Source organism: Xiphophorus maculatus, chromosome 19, assembly GCF_002775205.1.
Source record: "Xiphophorus maculatus strain JP 163 A chromosome 19, X_maculatus-5.0-male, whole genome shotgun sequence".
NCBI lineage: Eukaryota > Metazoa > Chordata > Actinopteri > Cyprinodontiformes > Poeciliidae > Xiphophorus > Xiphophorus maculatus.
This window is the reverse complement of record NC_036461.1, coordinates 14,065,558-14,086,942: the sequence shown is the minus strand read 5'-3', so window position 1 is coordinate 14,086,942 and position 21,385 is coordinate 14,065,558. Positions and strand designations below refer to the sequence as shown.

General features: G+C 36.6%; 1 protein-coding gene across 1 annotated transcript in view; it reads left to right on the top strand.

The window, feature by feature from the left end:
- babam2 (BRISC and BRCA1 A complex member 2) overlaps positions 1 to 21,385 on the top strand; it is an 82,045-nt gene that overhangs the window by 1,240 nt on the left and 59,420 nt on the right. Inside the window, exons 2-4 of the mRNA XM_005799112.3 lie at positions 178 to 333; positions 758 to 834; positions 6,404 to 6,498. Of these exons, the coding sequence (XP_005799169.1) occupies positions 197 to 333; positions 758 to 834; positions 6,404 to 6,498 (309 nt within the window). The 5' untranslated portion in view covers positions 178 to 196. The remainder of the gene's footprint in view (positions 1 to 177; positions 334 to 757; positions 835 to 6,403; positions 6,499 to 21,385) is intronic.

The following is a 21,385-nucleotide window of genomic DNA, read 5'->3' as shown; positions in this document are numbered from 1 at the left end:
CAAAACAGACAACTGTAATTAATTTCAGTTTTTAAAATGTCAAATAGAAAACGAAAAACACAATACAATGTATTTTTGTTCATTATTTCAAAACCCTCACCAGTGGCAGCTCTGTGTCTCTTTTTTGAAGTAAATCTGTACAGATGTTTAACTGATGATTGCTGCGTTTTTCTGCAGACTCCAGATCATTGATACAATGAACAACATGTCGCCTGAGCTTGCACTGCACCGCATCTCACCTGAGCTGCGACCTTTGCTGTGCAGTGTGGTGAGGAACGGCCGCGTGGGGCTGGACTCCACAAATTGCCTCCGGGTCACGGACCTCAAAACAGGGTACGACTGAGTCTTTCAGTCACGGTTTTAGGATCTACAGTTTCGTCTTAAATTCTTCAAGAAACATAAACCTTGACTTAACAGGGGAAATGCATTTTGAATGTGACATGAATTTGGAAAACCATAACTTTTTTTCCTTATTTTTTTCTTTAGATATTGTGACATTTAGTTTTTTATGCTTAATATTCAGAAAGGAAGTGATTTATTACATTTATAAAATAAGAGTTTAAACTGAGGACAATAACGTTTGACAGTTTAATTTTACATATAGGAAGGATAAATATTAAAATTTGGCAACATTTAATGTTTTTCCCTTCACATTTTCATAATTTTTAGTAAATGCAAATTGTTTTGATTTTTGTGTGTACCGTGTTGGTGTTTCACTTAACTTTTCTATATGGTTTTATTTAACTTTGACATCCAGATGCACATCTCTAACTCCTGGTCCATGCTGTGATCGCTTCAAACTCCACATCCCTTACGCTGGAGAAACCCTTAAATGTAAGTTGGCAACTTTACTCTATTTGTTTTTTTAGTCTCAGCTTAGATTTCCAAAACACTTTTGTAACATATCCTTCTTGTCTTACCTTTCTTTGACATTTAGTTTAGCTTCAAACGTTATTGTCTCTGTATTTTGTTACATAGAGGGATAAATAAATCAATGAAATTACCCGAACTTTACATTACATCAAATAACTGAAATGTATTTTATCAGGATTTGAACGATAGGCTACTAGAAATAGTAGTTGCAAAATTGTGAAATGGGAGGAAAATTAAACCTAATTAGGATGTATAACAAATAAAAATCTCCTGTAAGATAGCAACTTAAATAATAATCAATAAATAGATATTATTAAATAGTTCCAGCTGAATTTAAATGAATCTCTGCAAGAACAAAGTCATGCTCTCAGAGGTTTGTTAGAAGACATTGTGAACATAAAACACAAATCAGATGGACATCTACGGGGGCATATATAAGCGGAACAGCCGAGAGGCCCATGAAAACTGTGGAGGAGCTGTACTGATTTACAGCTCAGGTTGGAAGGCAATTTTTAGTCAGGCACTGCTACAATGTTACTTTCATAGATGAAGAAAAAAAAAAGCCCTTATTAGTATAAATGCTAATGAGATCCTGTATATACAGCAGGAACTCTGGTCAGATAAGACCACATTAAAATGTATGGCCAATATGCAAACAATTTGTGCTACATGGTAATGGCAGCATCATGGTGTGGGGACATATATATTTTTTCAGCAGGGACAAGGAAGCTGGTCATACCTGAGGGGATGCTAGATGAAAATTTTTAATCTGACTACTAAAAGGCATCATTAATTTGCATTGGGTTTTATTTTGGGGTTCTAGAGTGAAGGGGGCTAAATAAAAATCTGCACTACTTTTCATGTCTGTTTCCATAACACAAAATAGAGAATCATTTCTCTGTTTTTTTCCGCTTTACATGCAGTTGTGTTGGTATATCACATAAAATATATATAAAAAAACATGTTCAAGTTTATGGTAGTAATGTGACACAATGTGAAACGATTAAAGGAATATAAATACTGACATGCCATTTTTTTCATGAACATAATTCTTCTGTATCAAGTCTCAAAGTAGCAGGAAGTTGGGGTCAGCTGAGCCTCTTTAAGGGCTTCAAATCAGGCTTTTTTGTTATTTGGCATGTAGCTATATATTCCTAAATTAAACACCAGTAGAGCAACATAAATTTAAGGGTAATCATTTGCAGTCTAATCATGCTGATTGCACAGCGTGGCGCATTTTGATTCCACTTTTTACTTTGATTTGTCAGCTCTTTTTACTCTGAAATCTGAACGCTTGTCTGGTGATTTCCACTGGCGCTTAGGTTAATTGATTTATTGTGTAAAGCAACAGGTCTGCTGCCTGAGAAAAGAATGTAATGAGTGAAATAATTTTGGTTGTGTCAGACTGATTTTGATTAGTTCAATGGAATGTCACAGCTGGCCGGCTTAAAGAACTGCAGATTGAAGACTAAACAGCATAAAATCCTTCCTGAAATTGAGTAAAATTAGACAAATAATTAGCATCTTCATGAATGAAACAATAGCAGTTTCCAGTTGTTTGTGCCTCTTTGCTTTTACTGGAAGGGTCGCTGACTTCTCCATCAAGTGTCCATATCTGAGACTTTCCTCTGTGAGCAAGCCTCATGGAGAAAATTTCAACCTGCTGTCACTGGAATTATAATGACTCACAGGATGCCAGATCTTTGTTCTCACACATCTAACATCGTTGGCGATTAGTCTTTTGCTTTTTGAATAAGAAAATTTCGCAGAATAAAGTTTCAGTTTAGCTTGTACCGACGCATGTTTACGCCATCAATATTACTCTTTGATCTCAAATTAAATGGGGCCTCTAACCCATTACCTCACATGTTCCGTATATTCATTACATACTATAAGACGGAACTGTGAGTCAGAGTGGTATGGCAGGTTTTTGTGGCTGATCTGATATAGATAAGCTTTTTAAACAAATGCCCACACTTTTCCGTTTCTTTCTGAATGAAAACAGAAGCATTTAAATTGCAGAGGTTCAGGAGAGGAGTGTTTCATTGTAGATCCATTTATATGCAAAGGAAGAAAGGAAAGTTGTCAGAAATGAAGGCGGAAGGTTTTGCTTAACTTTCACAAAATGTGGCCTAGACTGAAATGACTGCGACCTGTGGCAGGAAGTTGTGGCTATGCTTGAGGAATCTGTACATGACGTACAGAACCCCTTGAAAATTATGATACTAAGAAAAACTTTGTTTGTTACTATATCTCTGATTGGGATCTGTTTGACATTGTCTGCTTGTTTCAAATTTATAGAGCTCTGTTACTCTTTGCTCAGGACGCGTGTGAGATCAAAGGTCTTGCCACATCATTTTGCACGTCTTTTCAATGTTTTTTATTTTGTATTTTTACCTATGTATGGAATTTTGGTACTAGCTTAGCAGTTAGTGTACAGGCTTTGAAATAAAACAATGAACAAAAATGCTGACACGGGGCAGCGTTTTGGGAGGAAGACAACCCAGCTGTAAACATGGAAATATAAAACTTATTCACATTAAAGATAGCTAGCATAAGAATAGCATTTTTAAACAACTTTTGATATATTATTTCAAATGGAAAACACTTAGATTATTATTCTTTTTTATTTTGAAGTTTTTTTGTGTGGAAATGCTGCACTTTGCTCAAGGTCACCATAATGTGAAAGCTCATACAAGCCCATGCCTTGTGGAAATTCCTAAATTAAAAAAAAAATGTCAAGAATGCCATCTTTTTCGTTCTGTCGTTGAACACATCTTCACGATTGTTTGTTACTTTGGTTGAAAACAAAGTGTGTTTACATCTATGACAGAAAAAAAGAAGTGCTTCTCACTCAGGCCTCTTCATTGTAGTCTGTTTAAACAAAGCAGCATATAAAGGCCTGAGTTATAACCTGTAAAGTTTGCACTTAAAGACCTCCATTTCCCCTCTGGAGCTGAGCCTGGAGTTTTCTCAAAGACTGCCAGGAGTTTGTTACAGATTTTAAACACATCCCCTTGTTTCCTCGATTGACTCTGAACACTGGAAAAAAGCGCTTCCACATGTTGACGCTTATCAGGCGTTTGCTGGAAGAACAAAAAAGCAGAAGAGGAGCGTCTTGCAGCACGTAAATAGAATTGTGTAACATAATGTTAGAACACTGCGAACCAGCCCAAGGAGAGTGTACTCGTGGTTATGTGGTGGTTTTCTTTCCAGAGCAGCAGCTGTCTTCAGACTGTGGTTTTATTGTTAGATTGATGTTCAGATTGATTGTAGAAGTCCAAGAAACAGACAGTCAAAAGGGAATAATTAGAAGATGTGGTCTAACCTTAATCCATGTTGACGTCATTTTCAGAAACACATTGTCAAGAACAGTTGTAATTTTTGGGTTTTTATTGAGTACACTGATGAATCAGTTACCATGGAGCTTGGCAAAAGTAAAGGGACTCTTGAACCTATTGACATTTCTACCATGTTCTGATCTGAGTGAATTAACTGCCTGAAGCAGAGGGGTTCAAATATCTCAAGGTCTTGTTCACGTGTGTTGACACAATGGAGCAGATTGTGGTTGGTCTGCATAATAAGTGCATAGTCTCAGTCTGTCGTTGCAAAAGCGAATTAAACAATTTTTTTCTTGATGTTTCATATTTATTCTAACTCTCACAAGTAGTCATGAAATGTGGTCCATGGTCAAACACAATCAGCTATAATGAAATTCCTCTGTAAGCTGTGGGGTTTTGTGTTCATAAGATGAAGAGCTCCATGGTCAGGGGCAGCTTGGAGGGAAGCTGCAGGCCTGCACAGCAGAATGCCTTCCTGCAAAACAATTAGGTTCACCTCTTTGACCTGTTTACCTCCTCAACCTGACCAGTAATGAACAGAAATCAGTGGATGGCGTTGGAACAGACAACTATTTTGTTGTTGTTGTTTTAGATCTATTGCATCACTGAATATTTTCTTAGATTCATGTATTGCTAGTATGCTGAAAAACTTCTTTAAAGTTTTCAACCAGGATTGGCTTAAGACAGTGAATGCAACATTAGTTGCCCATGTCTTGCATAAATCTGTTTGTTGGTTCTTGAAGCTCTGACTCCAGCTGTAGTCCACACCTTTTGAATTGTAACCCAATTCTTGGGTGGGCTTTACTTCACAATCATCTCAAGACTTTGTTGCTTGTGCACCTTTCTCTATCCCACTTTTTCCTTGGACTTAGCTTTCCTATAATATGTCTAGATGCAACACTCTTATGGCTAACCCTGTTTGCAGGAAACAGCTGGACAGCTGTCAAGTGAGCAGTCTTCACCACAAGTGTCCACCTTTTGTCATGTGGACCAAAATGTAATATTTTCTTAAATAAGAAAAAGTGTTATTGTTTATGAATTGGCACTTGTAAATTAAATAAAAATGTTTATTCACAAAGGCCTTATTAAAAGAAAACCATATATTTTTTTATGGTGGGTATAAAAGCAAAAGCAACCAAATTCAGAAAACCATTCAGAGTGATATAAAAGGCCCTCCAAATGTACCTTGGACACTGTAAAATGGCCACATTAAAGGTTTGTTTCAGAAATCACTTTTTTATGAGGAAAAAAACGTATTGATCTGATATATCAATTTTATGAGACACAATTATGTTTGTTTTAACTGTAAGTCATCACAATTAACAGAAATAAACACTTGAAATATTGCTTTGTTTCCTAGATGTAATTTTATATGATTTGCTGTTTACTCATTGTTTCCTTTTTACTTCTTTTGGTAACGTGATATGACCATTTTGGTTGTATTATTATATCATCTCGGATACATATTTTCTCATCATAATACAGTGAGCCATATTTCAGATGGCTCACAGTTTTCCTTCCTTGTTGACGGATCTTGCAGGACTCCCTCTCTGATCAGACATCTTCACTTCTCTTCACTTTTTGTTGCCTTTATCTTACATGGAGATTAAACAATGGCCTTAGAGTCCTGTCAAAGTCTTTAAGAGAAAGAGAGATGTTTTGTGATAACTTTTTTTTTCAAGGAACACATAAGACTTTTCCTTCAGTTTACAGTTTTGCTTAACCTTTATTTACCTTTTAAGGAGTGGCACTCATAGAAAATCTCCCCTCCCCCTCATACACCCATGATTACTCCTCCTCACCTGTAGACTACATGACTCTGTTTGCACAGTCATCCACACAGACACTCACATTCCTTTTCATGCCTGACTCTGTTACCTGGTTTGCTGAATACCAGTTGTTTGCATTATGACTTCTTTATTTATGACTTGAATAAATATCAGCCCCACTAAAATGATCATAAATAAATAAATAACAAATGATTATGTTTGCGAAGATTAGGGTAAAGTAAACATTGTTCAAATAATGCCAGAATGTTGCAAACAGAATGTTGCCAGAATGTGCCATTTTCCATCAGATTCTTCCTCTAAAAATACAGTAACTGTTTTAACTGAAAATATCCTTAAAGGAGTTGAAATGCAACAGAAAGTAGTTATTCAATATTCAATATGTTTTCTCTGTTGTTTCAGGGGATATAATTTTCAACGCTCAGTATCCTGAGTTACCTCCAGATTTCATTTTTGGTGAAGATGCAGAGTTTCTCCCTGAACCCTCTGAACTACCCGTGAGTACAATCTTCAAATATTTTCTGACAAAATGTCCACCTTTGGCACCTCAGTTTGGCTCTTGCTTCCTTCATCTTCTACAAACTTTTTGTCTTTTTTAGCGCAATAAACTTTGTTTTGATTTCAGATCTTCCTTTAAGTTTGTTTCTTCAAAGCTGTGATTCACTGTAATCTTTGTTGCTAGAAAGGTAAAGGTAATTTTATTTATATAGCACATTTTCAGCAACAAGGCAATACAAAGTGCTTTACAGAATTTTAAAGGAAATACAAACAAAATAACAAACCAAAGAAAAGAGCAAAAGAAGAAAAAGAAAGAGAAAGAAAGAGAACACCGATTACTAATACAGGTTCAACACTAATTTACGTCTTAATCACTTCTCATGTTGATGTTAATGGACGTCTTCCAGGAAACATACTTGAAATTTTTGGTATTTGTGTCGTCTTTATTTTTCTTATCTGTTTTCTGTTGAAATTTGTCTCCAAGAATCTTTTTTTTTTTTTTTTTATCAGAAAATGTCACCCGAAGCAATTTGTGCACATGCAGGAATGAACAAAGAGACTGACTGGGTCAATATTTATTAACCAGTTGGCTTTTAAGACCATATAATTATTATATGTAGCTCACCTTGGCAGGTGAGCTGCTTGCAAAACGGTAAGTTTGGAGGGAAACTAACGCATCACATCATCCTGAACACACCATATCTATTGTGACACATGATGGTAGTAGCATCATGCTGTAGGAATGCTTTTTTTTAATCGGAGCTTGAAAATTTGGTCAGAATTGATAGATGGAGCTAACTACAGGATAATCTTCCAAGTGCTTGTTAGAGGCTGCAACAGACTGGATACTGTGGTGGAGATTCAGAGCGGCAATGGAAAGGTTTACATTCATGGTTCACATATTATGGTTCACATACCACTGGTAGTACTGGGGCTGCTTTTAGTGGTACCAACATGTCAGCTGAAGCAATGTGTTTAGTGGTGTGTGTTTGTGAAAAATTTCCTAAAACCCCAGAAGATATTTTTACTGCCAGTAACACAAGTTTTATATGTCTGGGAAGCATACTTAATTGTTAATTCATGGTTGAAAAGAAACTTTTAACTTTACCACTTGGAATTTTGTCTACAAATCCTTTGTGTTGGTTTATTGTTTGTATAAAATCCCATTGAAGTATCGGCATATTCCCCCACTGTGATGTTTGATTCTGCTGTTTCCAAGTCATGTTTATAGGGTTAAAATGTTCAGCTTGAATCTACCAAATAACTCTTAGTGTGTCTATTACATCTCCAAACAACACTCTGGTTTTATCCGCCAAACATAGACTGGAAAACATTCCTGCATTTAATTATAAAAGCTATTGCATTTTAACTTGTGCTGCTTCAGATCAGCCATATAATTTGAATCTGAATGATTGTAATAAAAGGCCTGTGATTTTACAGGCCTGTCAGATGCCACAACATTGCACATAGGATTGTAATACTCGAAAACAGGTCTCGACAATTTTGGAGAGATTTCCATATTGGCAAAAATTTGTTGTTTTCTTTTGTTTTATTTTTTTTTACCTGACTATGATCATAAGATAAGGAATGGCTGTACGGTTCACAGACAATGGGAGCATGTATCATCATGTTTTTGCAGAAGTTGCGGTCGTCTTGGTGAAGTAAAGTTTAAGCTTGGATTAGGACTTGATGGTAGGGAAAACATGGGATTGTGATATTGCTGTTAAATCCTATGAGTAATCTTTATTTTCCTCAATCCCATGACTCTCTCTCTTTAGCATCTTGCTTACTAAAATCTATATAACACTATGTGTGGCCAGCATTGGCAGCCATCAGTTGACCAAATATATATTTTGCCTGGGCAGGGTGTATGCATGACTTTTAAATTTTAACGACTAGCCAAATTCAAGCGGTTTTGTGAATGCTGCCTTACTTTGTAACTGGAGAAATTCTGGGCGTTCAGGAAGTGCTGGAATCGTGAATAAAATTGCTTCGTTTTATAGAAGCATCTGCACACTGAGTGTTGGCTGCACATGGTCTCTCAATTGTATCTATCTTAAGGAGTGTTTGGTCTGTTCTGATGTAATGCTTGGAAAACATCTATGCACCTTGTGATTTTAAGAAAAGTTTCTAGAGATGGAAAAAGATATCTGTTGGTTTGGGAGAACAGGTGACATCATGCTTTGTGTGATAAAACTCAATCTTTGTTACAAAGCTTTGCAGATACACAGGATTTTAATAAAGTTTCGAAATGCACAAAATGAATTATGATTCATTCTGTTTTTTTGCATCTTATCTTTGCATTTAAGCTGATTAGCACAGTGAGTGAAACTCAAAACAGTCCCTCTGTATTCCTTGCAGTGTTAGCATATCTGTAATTTAACTGAGATTTCAAAAGTGCTGGCTAAGTTCCCAGTCCAGCACGTTGTTATATGTCCAGCTTCCTTTTATCTGCTGACATCTAACTTCTGTGGCCCAATGAACTTCTAGCATGTTTCTGTAGAAAAACTCTTTCCTTTCCAGAACCATCTTTCAATTCCTCTGGTTTCTTATTTTTAAGCACGTCCATTATATTACACATGGTCAACTTCGAGTCTTGTTCACTCAGTAACTTTCACTAGAAGAGTGTTGGGATCTTCTACAGCTTATGTTTGGTACATTCACTGCTTGCAAAAGTGTTTCTGTAGGAGGCAGTTGGTTCTACACATTCTTATTGAACTATTCACTTTATATTAACTGCAACCAAAAGAGAATTTCTTTAATTTGTTTGTTTTAATAAGTGTTTGGCTTTCCTTCAGAAAGAAGTGGGATATGTAGCTTTAGCTGTTAATACTTTTCACCTTCTATAGATCCAGTATATTAGCAGGAAGACAATTATGTATGTATTCAGTGGAAATTTGACTTGTGTTTTCTTTGGAGGCTGCTGCCATGCTGTCCGGAGCTATTTTTGCAGCAGACAAACTCGGTGAAGCTAAATTCCCCTGCTTGTGTCAGAGTCTGGGAGAAGACTAGGGCAGAATTGCTCACCGTCTCATAAATCCAGCTGTGCACATAAGGGGAAGTACCTCTGCTGAGCCAGTGCTTGGCAGCCCATCACTTGTTTATTTTCTCACTTATACTCTCGCTGTGTTTCGCACTTCACGCTTTCATAATCTTTCTTCTCCTGGCTTTTTTCGCCTGAAATCATCCTCCCTCACTCCTCCCCCTCTCTTTTTCCTGTAGAGTTTCAGTAAGGACATCCCCTTTTCAGCATGAAAACCTGTGGATTCCAAGCAATTCCTTATCTACTGGGAATAACCACCAGCCCTGACTGTTTCACTTTAAAACCAGATAAATTCCAGATCTTTATGGTTTTTTCAAAATTAAAGCATCAACACTTAAAGATACAATCTTCTATTGACTGGAGAGTAACCTACATGAAGAAGGACTCACAGGCAGTGTGTTTGTGGCCTTTGTCATCCAGCGGGGGTAAACATTAGGCTAATTTTAGGTCTTCTGTCACTGGCTGCTGGAATTCTTGATGTCTCAGCGAGAACATTGCTCTTGTTTACAGCCAGCCAAGGGTATCATTAGCTCCTCTGTTTAGGCCTGTGTTTTTCCCTGCTGTCACCAGGACTCGACTAGGTTTGTTATCCATGTTTCTGTTTGGACAGAGAAATGAGTTGTTGCTACATGAGAGGGACAGGATATAACACATGACACTCTGAAAGGGTAATAAGCTGTTTGAAATTTATTTATTTTTTCTTCAAAAAGATGGTGGAATCTAGTCAGTGCTTTTAAGGTTTGTAGTTTTGTTTTGCCAAGTGATAGCTGACCACCATTCCACTCATTATAACCGTGGGGCTTGTAGTAATTTCTTCCTTTATTATTATTAAATTCTTTTTTTACACTGAGCAGACTATTTAATTTGATTCAGTGCAGATGCTTTATCAATATTTATCAAAGTGGGGCAGATTTAGGTTTATAGTAATATTTTAATCTGTTAACAACATGTTTTTGTTCTGACTGGAAGTGATATTAACATGTTTGAGAACCCCAGCCAGTCTTGACTTAAATCTGATAGGGAATCTGTGGGTGGAGTTAAAGATTTAGCTGAGGGCAAGGAGGCCCTGGAGCTTACTACCAAAAATAAATCCATCAAAATACCAGTGGAGACATGCAAAAAGCTGGGCAGCAATTATAAGAAGGGTTTGATTGCTTTAAAGATTATGTGAGCCATTTATTTAAAACATTTAGTTTTTATTCCAAATAATTATTCCTTTTCCATAGTTTTGTTTTAATCTTTTGAGAGATGTCTCATCTACTGCAAGAAACCAATTTTAAATCTGACTTTGACAGAAGTATGAATAATTTGGATGTTAATTGTAAATGAATAAACAACCGAGGTTCAAAATATGCTCTTATCAACGTTACTTGTTTTTCTTTAGTGTGATATTTAGCCAACTCATATGAGCTAGCTTCTTGCTTGATAGAAGGTAAATAGCATTTCAGACAGCTGCTATGTCCAGCTTAGTTGCCAGTACTTATTACACACTGTTCCTCTTAAGATCATTAATAAAAATGGTTTTAATTTATCCAATGAAAAAATGTCTTCCAACATTTTCAATTTGGATGTTTAAAGCTTTGTAGTGCAACTTTCTTATGATGATGATGATGATGATTAAATAATGAAAGCATTTTAATAAAGCAGAACAATATCAGATGCCATTAAATCTGCTATCAGACCAATGAGTATCTTTCCTTTTCTGGTCTTCAACGATCACATTGTTCTAACTTAAACTACTTAGGCAGCAAAAAACAATTATGGGTCAAAATAGTCCTTTTAAGGCTCAAACTTTAATGCATTGGGGGATAAAAGAGACCTAAATACACCAGCTGCATGATGAGAGGCCACATGTCCCACAAATAAACCGTTTACTGCAGAACGGTTCCATGAGCAAAGGAATAAGACATTTATAGAGGTTGACTGTTAGTTGCTGTACTGCAGAGGCTGACTGGAAGCAGCAGATTGGACTGTGGGTAATTGGCCACCATTGCTGCCCACCTCTGAGTTTCTTTTGTTTATAGATGGTCACTCATGTCAGGCCTCACACGCTGCATGGCTTTGATTATATGTTGTCCCTGGTGAAAGTCATATGCCACTTTACCAGCATTATTCTTTATGTTAGCATCCTGCTTAAGGCTGTACGGCTCCCATATATCAGGATTAAACTGATTTATCAAATGCCCTCTGTGTATTTTTAATCTGAAGACCAAATTTGCAAAGTTACTAGAAGTATTTTTTTTTTAATTTCCATAAAAAACTAATAAAAATGTATCTACTCTGGAAATGTAAGTAATCAATAAATCACATGACAAAGTCAGCCTTTGTGGTAAAAAAATTGATAAAATTCAAAATAGATAAAACTTAGAATCTTTTTTATCTGTTTCGTGCTTTGGTTCACACTTAACTTCTTGAGGTCCGCCATAAATTGTCAGTTATATTTGAAACTTACAAAATAATTATCCAGAGACATCAGTGCTATTTTTTAAAAAGCAAAAGTGATCTAAAGTATAGTAGTACTTAGATTAAGCAAGGATAAATGAAGGTTTGTAGTCTCTGTAAGGGTTCGTTGTCAACACAGTGACACAAGTGCTACGCATTAGCGTCTAAAGAGACGATACCCAGGGGCTATTGAACAAACAAAGCACAATATTTTTTTTATATACACACAGAGTGAATGCACTCTGTGAACTTAGATATATCTTTCTGCTATGTTTTCCTCCAAATATATTTTTGTGGAAGATTTAGTTTTAACTCATCAAAGACACGTGTTAGTGTCCAGAATATGTACAATTGAACTGATCTTAAGAAAGGAGCCCATTTTGCTTCATCCCATTATAATCACCTTTTCTTGTGTAAATAATGTTTATATCTAACTGAATAAATTTAAATCAGAAAACTCACAACTGTACAATACATTTATTTCAACCCAGTTTCCATTTGAAATGAAGGGTGTATCAGAAACAGATTCATTACACAGTTGTAATTTGAAACGGAGGGTTATTTTTTTATTTTCAGCTCAGTCTTATATTTGGCAAACATGAAATATTTGAAATTACATGGACAAAAAGAGTTTCATCTTTTTAGTTAGTTCTTCTCTTGGTGAGCATTTTTTTCATATGATTCAAAATAGATAAAACTTACAATCGTTTTATCTACGTTTGCTTGAGTAGGGCAAACGTATTATTAAATAACATATTAAATATATATATATATATATATATATATAGATAGATAGATAGATAGATAGATAGATAGATAGATAGATAGATAGATAGATATACATATATATATCTATATATATATTACAGTGGTATTATAAAAGTTTACAAAAAATCCAATAAAATTAATTGTTTGGATTTAAGAGAAAAAGACCTTAAAATAATTCAAGAGATTAATGTCAGGCCTAATCTGTTTTACATTTCAGAGAGAAACCCTGCATTATTTTGTGGTATGCTATTTAGTAGGGATGGCACCAATCGCTCGGCCCGATTTCCTTAATTTTGGATGATTGGTGATCGACTGATACTTGCAGGGGAAACCAATCCTATCCACTGATTGTATTTACATTCACAGAAGTAAATACTGTCCCATTTTGCTCTGCTGTGAGAGAGTGAGACTAACATACCTGCCCACCAGGTCATGTCTGCACATGTGCCGTTAACAATAGGCACCCCTCTGTTGCCAACTTAACAAATTTGTCACTATATTTAGCACAAACAAATCAGTATTGGCCAAAATAATAGTCGGTGGGTCAGACTTTTTAAAGATCAGTCATCAGCCAGAAAACGGCAAAACTGCACCCGTTCTACTTAGTATACAATAAAACTGCAATAAATTAATTTTGATTGAGTCATTAGAGAAGGGTGAGTTTATAAGCTTAAAGAGCACTGTGGGTAACTTGTAGCTTAATGAAAAGCAGCTGTTAATCTTAAACTGTGTAAAGAAAGAAATGATTTTTGGGACATCACCTTGCTTATCTCCGAAGATTACTACATACTTTTTACAGGTTAGGGGAAAATATTGGGGATAAACTCTAAAACTGTTACTGTGGTTGATGCACATGCTTTAATGACTAAGGTTTTGTGCTGTGGATTTTGCCTTTAAACTAAATGATTATCCTGATGTAATGTTCCCATTTATATGTGTGAGGCTGCACTTTAAAAGCTGGTGAGCATCTGTGCTTTTTACATCTTTAGTAGATGTGGTTTTGGTGAGAAACTTGGATAAAAATGCTATGACTCAGTGTTAGAACACAGATTTTTTTTGACCTGGTTCAACATTTTTTTTTCTCATCAGATATTTTCTAAGAACAGTTTCTCCCCTTCTAGTTGTCAGTCACATCACACCCTATATCAGCCAGTAGCCCAAGCCAACTTTCTCTCACAACGAAGAGGAGTTGGTTTAACAACATATGTTAACCAAAGCGATGACAGGAAAGAACCAGAACAGCTCTGCCCACGGGTTACAGGGAAAAATGACCAGAGAGAGAAGAAGGAAGTGAGAAACAGTCGAGGCAGGAAGGGAGGAAAGGTGGAGAGCAGTACTAGTTTAAATCTACTACGCAGATAATGTTGCATCATGCAGTCCATTGTCAGTAAGTGATGACAGCACTGATGCAATGTTCTGTACAAGAATTTGCATAAAGTGCAACTCATTTGATCAAATCTGACTGGAAAACTGTTTGTTGTTGAAGTTTTGTGTTTTGGACGCATGCTACAGCATGTATTGGTATGGTAATTATGGAGCTTCTCTTCATTTTCTTTTAATTAACAAAAACCAGTTTGTGATTGTTATACACTGGTATGTAATCATGACTTCTCACCACCCATTCCCTTACTTAATTTGCTGCAAGCTTCCCAAACACACCCACGTGTTTGATGAGTTAGAGGTGATGCAATAACAACACAGGATGCATATGAAGCCATAAAAGGTTAGCGCAGGACTTCCGTGGTTTTACACAGTACATGTAAATTTATTGAGTCGTTGCTTTCTGACAGCTATTCATATAAAAACAGGGCTCCTGCATACAAAACAGTCTGAGAAAAAATGGAATGGGACATAGGTATTTTGGATATGGAAAAATATTTGAATTTCCACACTTTATTCCCAATGATGCTCAAACTGCGATACAAGTGTTACTTTTGGTTCTTTAGTGGTGTTGAGGGAAGATTTTAGATAGCAGTTAGTTATAAAGTAAATACAAAGCAATGTTGCGCTTATGTTCCTTCTCAGTCTAAATCTAAGTTTAAACACATTGATCAGATACCACTAAAAAAACATCTGATGCAGATACCTTTTGTGATCTTAGGAAAGTCCAGTGGAAATTGTGTTCTAGACCTGTGTTATGCCTCCCAGGTGGATCAGTGACATTTAAGGGGACGTTCCAACATACTAACCAGTTTGTGCATGTTTCATATTTAAAACTTAGCCATTGTGAAATAAACACTTTTCTTTTTGTACTTTAAAAAGGGCTAAAAAGTAAATTAAAACTAAACATTTCAAACTACAAAGTTTAACATGAAAAATGGGTTGGAACCCTGGTTTTTATACCAGAATAAGTGTGGAAAATGCTTCTGATGTTTCTACATTCTGCTCTGTACTATATCTGTTGAAATATAAAATGTAAATTTTAGAAACAGAACTATAATGATGAGAAATTCAATACATAAATATTTGTGACTTAAGGAACTGATAAGGTAAAAAAAATTGAAAACAAGCCTGCAACGTGTTGCACGTGCAATATGTAAAATCCTGACATTTTACCTTCTTTAAATGCTTTAGAACACAGCTATGCATGGCTTTTGGAGCATAGGAATAAAGTTTACTTTGTAGAAGCTCTTTATAAACATTTGTGTCAATCAGCTGAAAATGACAAAGTATGGAATTTCAATATAGAAAATGTGTAGGAAGCATGTGCAGGACTCTGGTCATCCACAGAAATATCAAACATCGGACCGCCTGTGGAGCAACATGTCTAACGGCGTAGCTATGTTGTTAAGATTTTTACTTGTCAATATTTAAAGGATTGTATTCCTCTAGTTTTCTGTTAGTTTTGTTAATGAGACTAAATTAAACCAAATAAACTGCAATTCTCACCTCAAACTATTTTTTCTTCTATAATGAGTAAGGAGTTAAGTGTGCAGCACATAAGAGCTGTTATTTCTAACTGCACCTTTCTTTTTTAGATTCTACTCACCCGATCCTACCATTTGTCTGCTCCTCTGTCCCTTTTCTTTGTGTGCAGCATATCATTGCTCTGGTCTAGACTTGCCCAGCGATGCATGCAGGCAGTTAACGTTTTGGGAGTTTCCCAGCGTTTAGCATGCTTCTCAGGCTGCATAAGCTTGCGCCTGATACTCGAGATTAACCTTGATGGCCTCACTACATGACTACAAACGTGTTCCCACTTATCCATCTTGCAATTCTGAACTAGAGAGATGAGAAACAGTCTGGAGATTGAAAACACTGTGTATACACAAACTTGCTTAATTTTGTCAAATTTTTATTTTTCATGTACATTAATTTTTCCTTTTTTTGGTTTAAGAATAGGAAGACAAACATAAAACACCATCATGTCTTTGTTGCTGCACCTTCCTTGTGTAGCTATTTTGATTTCATGAAATCTCATGATGTGAAATCATCATGACAGATCAATCAGTCTTGATCTGTCAAGATTTTTAACACTTGGTGAGGTTGTTTTTTTATTTTGTCTTTTCACATTTTCTATTTTTATGCCTCAACTTTATCATCTTTGGGTAGAAAGTTTTAGATACTTTTATTTCAGACTTGGTCTGAGCTTGTTTTGAAGAAAAACTTGAACTGTATTTTCTTCTTTTACTTTGGTTTCAAAACTTAGCTGGGTGTGAGGATTTTTTCTATTATGTTTGTGAAAGACCAAACAAAAAAGTAATTCCAGAGTTTTCTTTGTGTGTGTGTGTGTGTTGTTTTTTGTTTTGCTATACCTCAGATCAGGTTAACCCTGAAAAATGCAAAAGATTAAGGCTAAACTGGTTAATTCCACTTTGAACATATACTCCATGATTTCACAAATCAAAAACTGTGTTTTAAACAATATTAGAAGAACACTTGCAACTTAACAGACATCATGCTATACAGGTAAAAGCCAGTAAATTAGAATATTTTGAAAAACTTGATTTATTTCAGTAATTGCATTCAAAAGGTGTAACTTGTACATCATATTTATTCATTGCACACAGACTGATGCATTCAAATGTTTTTTTCATTTAATTTTGATGATTTGAAGTGGCAACAAATGAAAATCCAAAATTCCGTGTGTCACAAAATTAGAATATTACTTAAGGCTAATACAAAAATGGGATTTTTTAGAAATGTTGGCCAACTGAAAAGTATGAAAATGAAAAATGTGAGCATGTACAATACTCAATACTTGGTTGGAGCTCCTTTTGCCTCAATTACTGCATTAATGCGGCGTGGCATGGAGTCGATGAGTTTCTGGCACTGCTCAGGTGTTATGAGAGCCCAGGTTGCTCTGATAGTGGCCTTCAACTCTTCTGCGTTTTTGGGTCTGGCATTCTGCATCTTCCTTTTCACAATACCCCACAGATTTTCTATGGGGCTAAGGTCAGGGGAGTTGGCTGGCCAATTTAGAACAGAAATACCATGGTCCGTAAACCAGGCATGGGTAGATTTTGCGCTGTGTGCAGGCGCCAAGTCCTGTTGGAACCTGAAATCTCCATCTCCATAGAGCAGGTCAGCAGCAGGAAGCATGAAGTGCTCTAAAACTTGCTGGTAGACGGCTGCGTTGACCCTGGATCTCAGGAAACAGAGTGGACCGACACCAGCAGATGACATGGCACCCCAAACCATCACTGATGGTGGAAACTTTACACTAGACTTCAGGCAACGTGGATCCTGTGCCTCTCCTGTCTTCCTCCAGACTCTGGGACCTCGATTTCCAAAGGAAATGCAAAATTTGCTTTCGTCAGAAAACATGACCCAGGTGAGACGCTTTTCGCGCTGTTTCTTGGCCAACAGTGGCTTGACACGAGGTATGCGGCAGTTGAAACCCATGTCTTTCAAGCGTCTCTTGGTGGTGGATCTTGAAGCACTGACTCCAGCAGCTGTCCACTCCTTGTGAATCTCCCCCACATTTTTGAATGGGTTTTTTTCCCAATCTTGACTAGGGCGCGGTGATCCCTATCGCTTGTACACTTTTTCTGACCACAGTTTTTCCTTCCCTTTGCCTCTCTATTAATGTGTTTGGACACAGAGCTCTGAGAACAGCCAGCCTCTTCAGCAATAACCTTTTGTGTCTTTCCCTCCTTGTGCAATGTGTCGATGGTCGCCTTTTGGACAGCTGTCAAATCTGAAGTCTTCCCCATGTTTGTGTAGGCTTCAGAACTGGACTGAGAGACCATTTAAAGCCCTTTGCAGGTGTTTTGAGTTAATCAGCTGATTAGTTTGTGGCACCAGGTGTCTTCAAAATTTAACCCTTACACAATATTATAATTTTGTGACACACGGAATTTTGGATTTTCATTTGTTGCCACTTCAAATCATCAAAATTAAATGAAATAAACATTTGAATGCATCAGTCTGTGTGCAATGAATAAATATGATGTACAAGTTACACCTTTTGAATGCAATTACTGAAATAAATCAAGTTTTTCAAAATATTCTAATTTACTGGCTTTTACCTGTATATTAGATTTAAGTATAGATTAATTTATTGTAGGTTTGACTGCTATGGGTATTTAAAACGTTCAACTAAAGCTGAGCAAATGTTATCCACAGATGTTAAAACAGTGACATAGCTCTTTAGAACACTTGTGTACTAAAACCCAATGGCAACTTTCATGGTTGTCATTTTCACTGGTGTACTATTGCTCCTATTGCGTTAGCATTCCTAACTGAAAAGGTATTTCCTTAGTATCCGTCATTCTTCAGGTCTTGTTTAGACTTTTATAAACATTTCTGTACAAACAGTAACAATAACCTTGGAAAAGTTGTGAACATGATGCTATGTCTTAGTTTGGTAAAAGTAAAAAAGCCACATCTGTAGCGTGACTTCTGTCAAAATATATGGCTCCACTAAAGTATAACAACCATTATCCCGGGGCGTCCAGCAGAAGACAATCGATCCAGACTTAGTTCCTTGCAATCCTTCTCTCCACTGATCTGTTGGGTTTCAGTGCACTGCAGTATGTCATGTCTACTTGTGGATTAATGACGAGAGTTCAATTGTATAAAGTTGTGGAATTAACCCTCCTGATTTGGTGCACAGCTCTATGGTACTTGTGTCGGCTTGCCATAAAGCAGAGCTCTGCTTTACACTAATCTTATTCAGGTCTCTAGCAAACAGTAGAGACAATAGTGTTGCAGCAGCTTCCCATAGTGCAATGAAGTTATGAAAAAGACTTCAACCTGTCTCTAAGTGACAGCTCAATAATGACATTTCTAGCCAAAGGTGAAATTTGGCTTTGTATTATTAATGGAAAAGGCAAAACTTTTCCACCACTCATGGTGAACCCAACACAAGGGACATCAATAAAAGTTTTATTGATTTTTCAACTTCCTTTTGCCATGTAGCTAGACCACATGTCCACGTTTAGGTATACAAACTCCAAATTTCACATGCACGAATTTCACCTGGGAAATTCTTGGCTGGAGTAGGGCAAGCGATTGTCACCTCATTGTACAAGATCCAAATGAAATGAATGGAGAGGGAGTAATATCACCTCCTATGTTTCAAGCCCATTATTTTTTGGTGATCGGTCACTACCTTGTGTTACCGAAATTTAACCAGGAAAACCTGCAAATGTTTCAGACCTAATCAGCAAACCTTGGTAAAGACTTGTAGGATAAGTGTTTTTTCACATTGAGACAAGGTAATCAAGCTTTCAGGATAACTCCCACAATGAACAAGGAGACTAAGGCATTTTAATCGCTCTTCCATATTGAAAAAGGAAACTGTCCGGGCTTCACGTCACCCCTGGCGATTCTAAATGCCAAACATTGGTGAGTGCTTCCTATCTACAACTCCGGCTCGTCCCATGTTACTGTTCTAACAAAGGGCCTCAGATGGCCCATAAAGCTAGATTATTGTCATAGTGGGCATAGTGTACCAACTGTTACTCCTGCTTCCTTCCTGCTTCAGGGAATAATGTGTTCCAGCTTTTATTGGAGTTTATTATTGGAAGGGCTCCCTGACAGGTCTGGGAATGCTCTTAATGGGCAGGGTATTGTTAGCCAGGAGAGAAGGCTGATGGAAAGGGGGTCTTGTAATTTTGAAACACCAGCTGATGGACAGGGAAAAATAAGGGATGCAAGTGCCAGGAAAAAGATGGGACCCTCCTGTCAACCCCTCACAGTGGATTGATCTCAGGCTGAGGAGGTGTCAGAACCTGAGTAAAAGTAGTCAGAAAAGTGCTATTTCTGTCACCAAGTTCTGCTGCGTTGGACACAAGCCGCTCAGATCGCAGTGAAAAATGCTGGGCTGAGAATGCCAAGTGTCTTAAACACATGACAAGAGCAATTTAGCTTGATCTTACACTTGGCACTCTCTGGGGGCAAAACAGGGTGTGAGCCCACACTTGAATTAGAGACTAACAGAGATTAATTTAATACTTGGGAGTTTTTAATGCCTTGCACTTTCAAGTCTACAGCGGTTTATTGGATCAGGTTGCCAGCATCTATAAAAATCACATTAAAGACGTTAAAAACAAATATCTTCTTTTGGCCTATATAATTTTCTGGCAATTTCAGATGCCAGTCTCTCTCTCATTGGCCTAAGATAAATATTGGATCGAAGATGATACAGACGCATGGCAGAGGAAGACATAATTCTGTCAACTTAGGTCTATTCAGTGCCCAAATTAGGAGTACATTTTGTTCTTAAAGGAAGATGCTGCTCTTATTGAATTATTCAATCAGCATATAGTTTCCATAAGAAATCACTGAAAAGATGGCACTGATTTGGGAAAAAAATTACGTTTATTTACCTTTAGGTGAGATCAAATGTTATCCATGTTAGTATTTATTTACCAATAAGGTAAATACATAAAAAGTAAATAGCCCTTACCATAACATATGTTAATAAAGACAGTTGCCACTGAATGCTGTAGTAAATGGTGCAGTAAATTCATTCCGATGCTAAGAGAAATTACCAAAATATCAGCTGCATCGTATAGTCTAAGGCCTGGGAAAGCATGCTTAATATTAGTGTGTGACTGTAAACAAAAATGCCAGAAGAACATCTCTTCTTTAAAAGGAAAAGCAGCACAACTTGAATTTCCAAAGCTGTATCCGAATGATACAGAAAACATATCAAACAATAGTTTAATTTATTTCATGTTTACATATTCTAGAACTGCTTTTTATGTTCTTACGATTTTGACCATATCATTGAGAGAGTGTACATTTAGTTCTACGGTTTTAAACAAAACTGTTCTATCTAGTTCTATGTCTAGTCATAGGTGGATGAACTTAATTTTGCACCAACTAATGTTTTCCCAAAAATCCTGGCTAATGTTTTAAACATTTAATGTTCATTTTCACTTTTTACAAATAATTTTGACCAAGATGCCAACCATGCAAATTATTTATCAAAATCCCAGAGTGAAGTTCGAAAAAATTAACGTCGAGTGCTTGAAAATACAACATAAATGGTTAATTTGTATTTTTGTGTATTAGCGTAAGACCCAAAACATTAAGTCTGTCTAATCTGGAGGAATGTAATTTAACTGAATAAATCAATAGGCAACGAGAGCATTTTCCTTTTCAAAAGGAACGATGTTTTGTAATATTTATGTCGATGTTGGCTTCGCGACTGTTGTTTATCAACAACTTCGACTCACTGC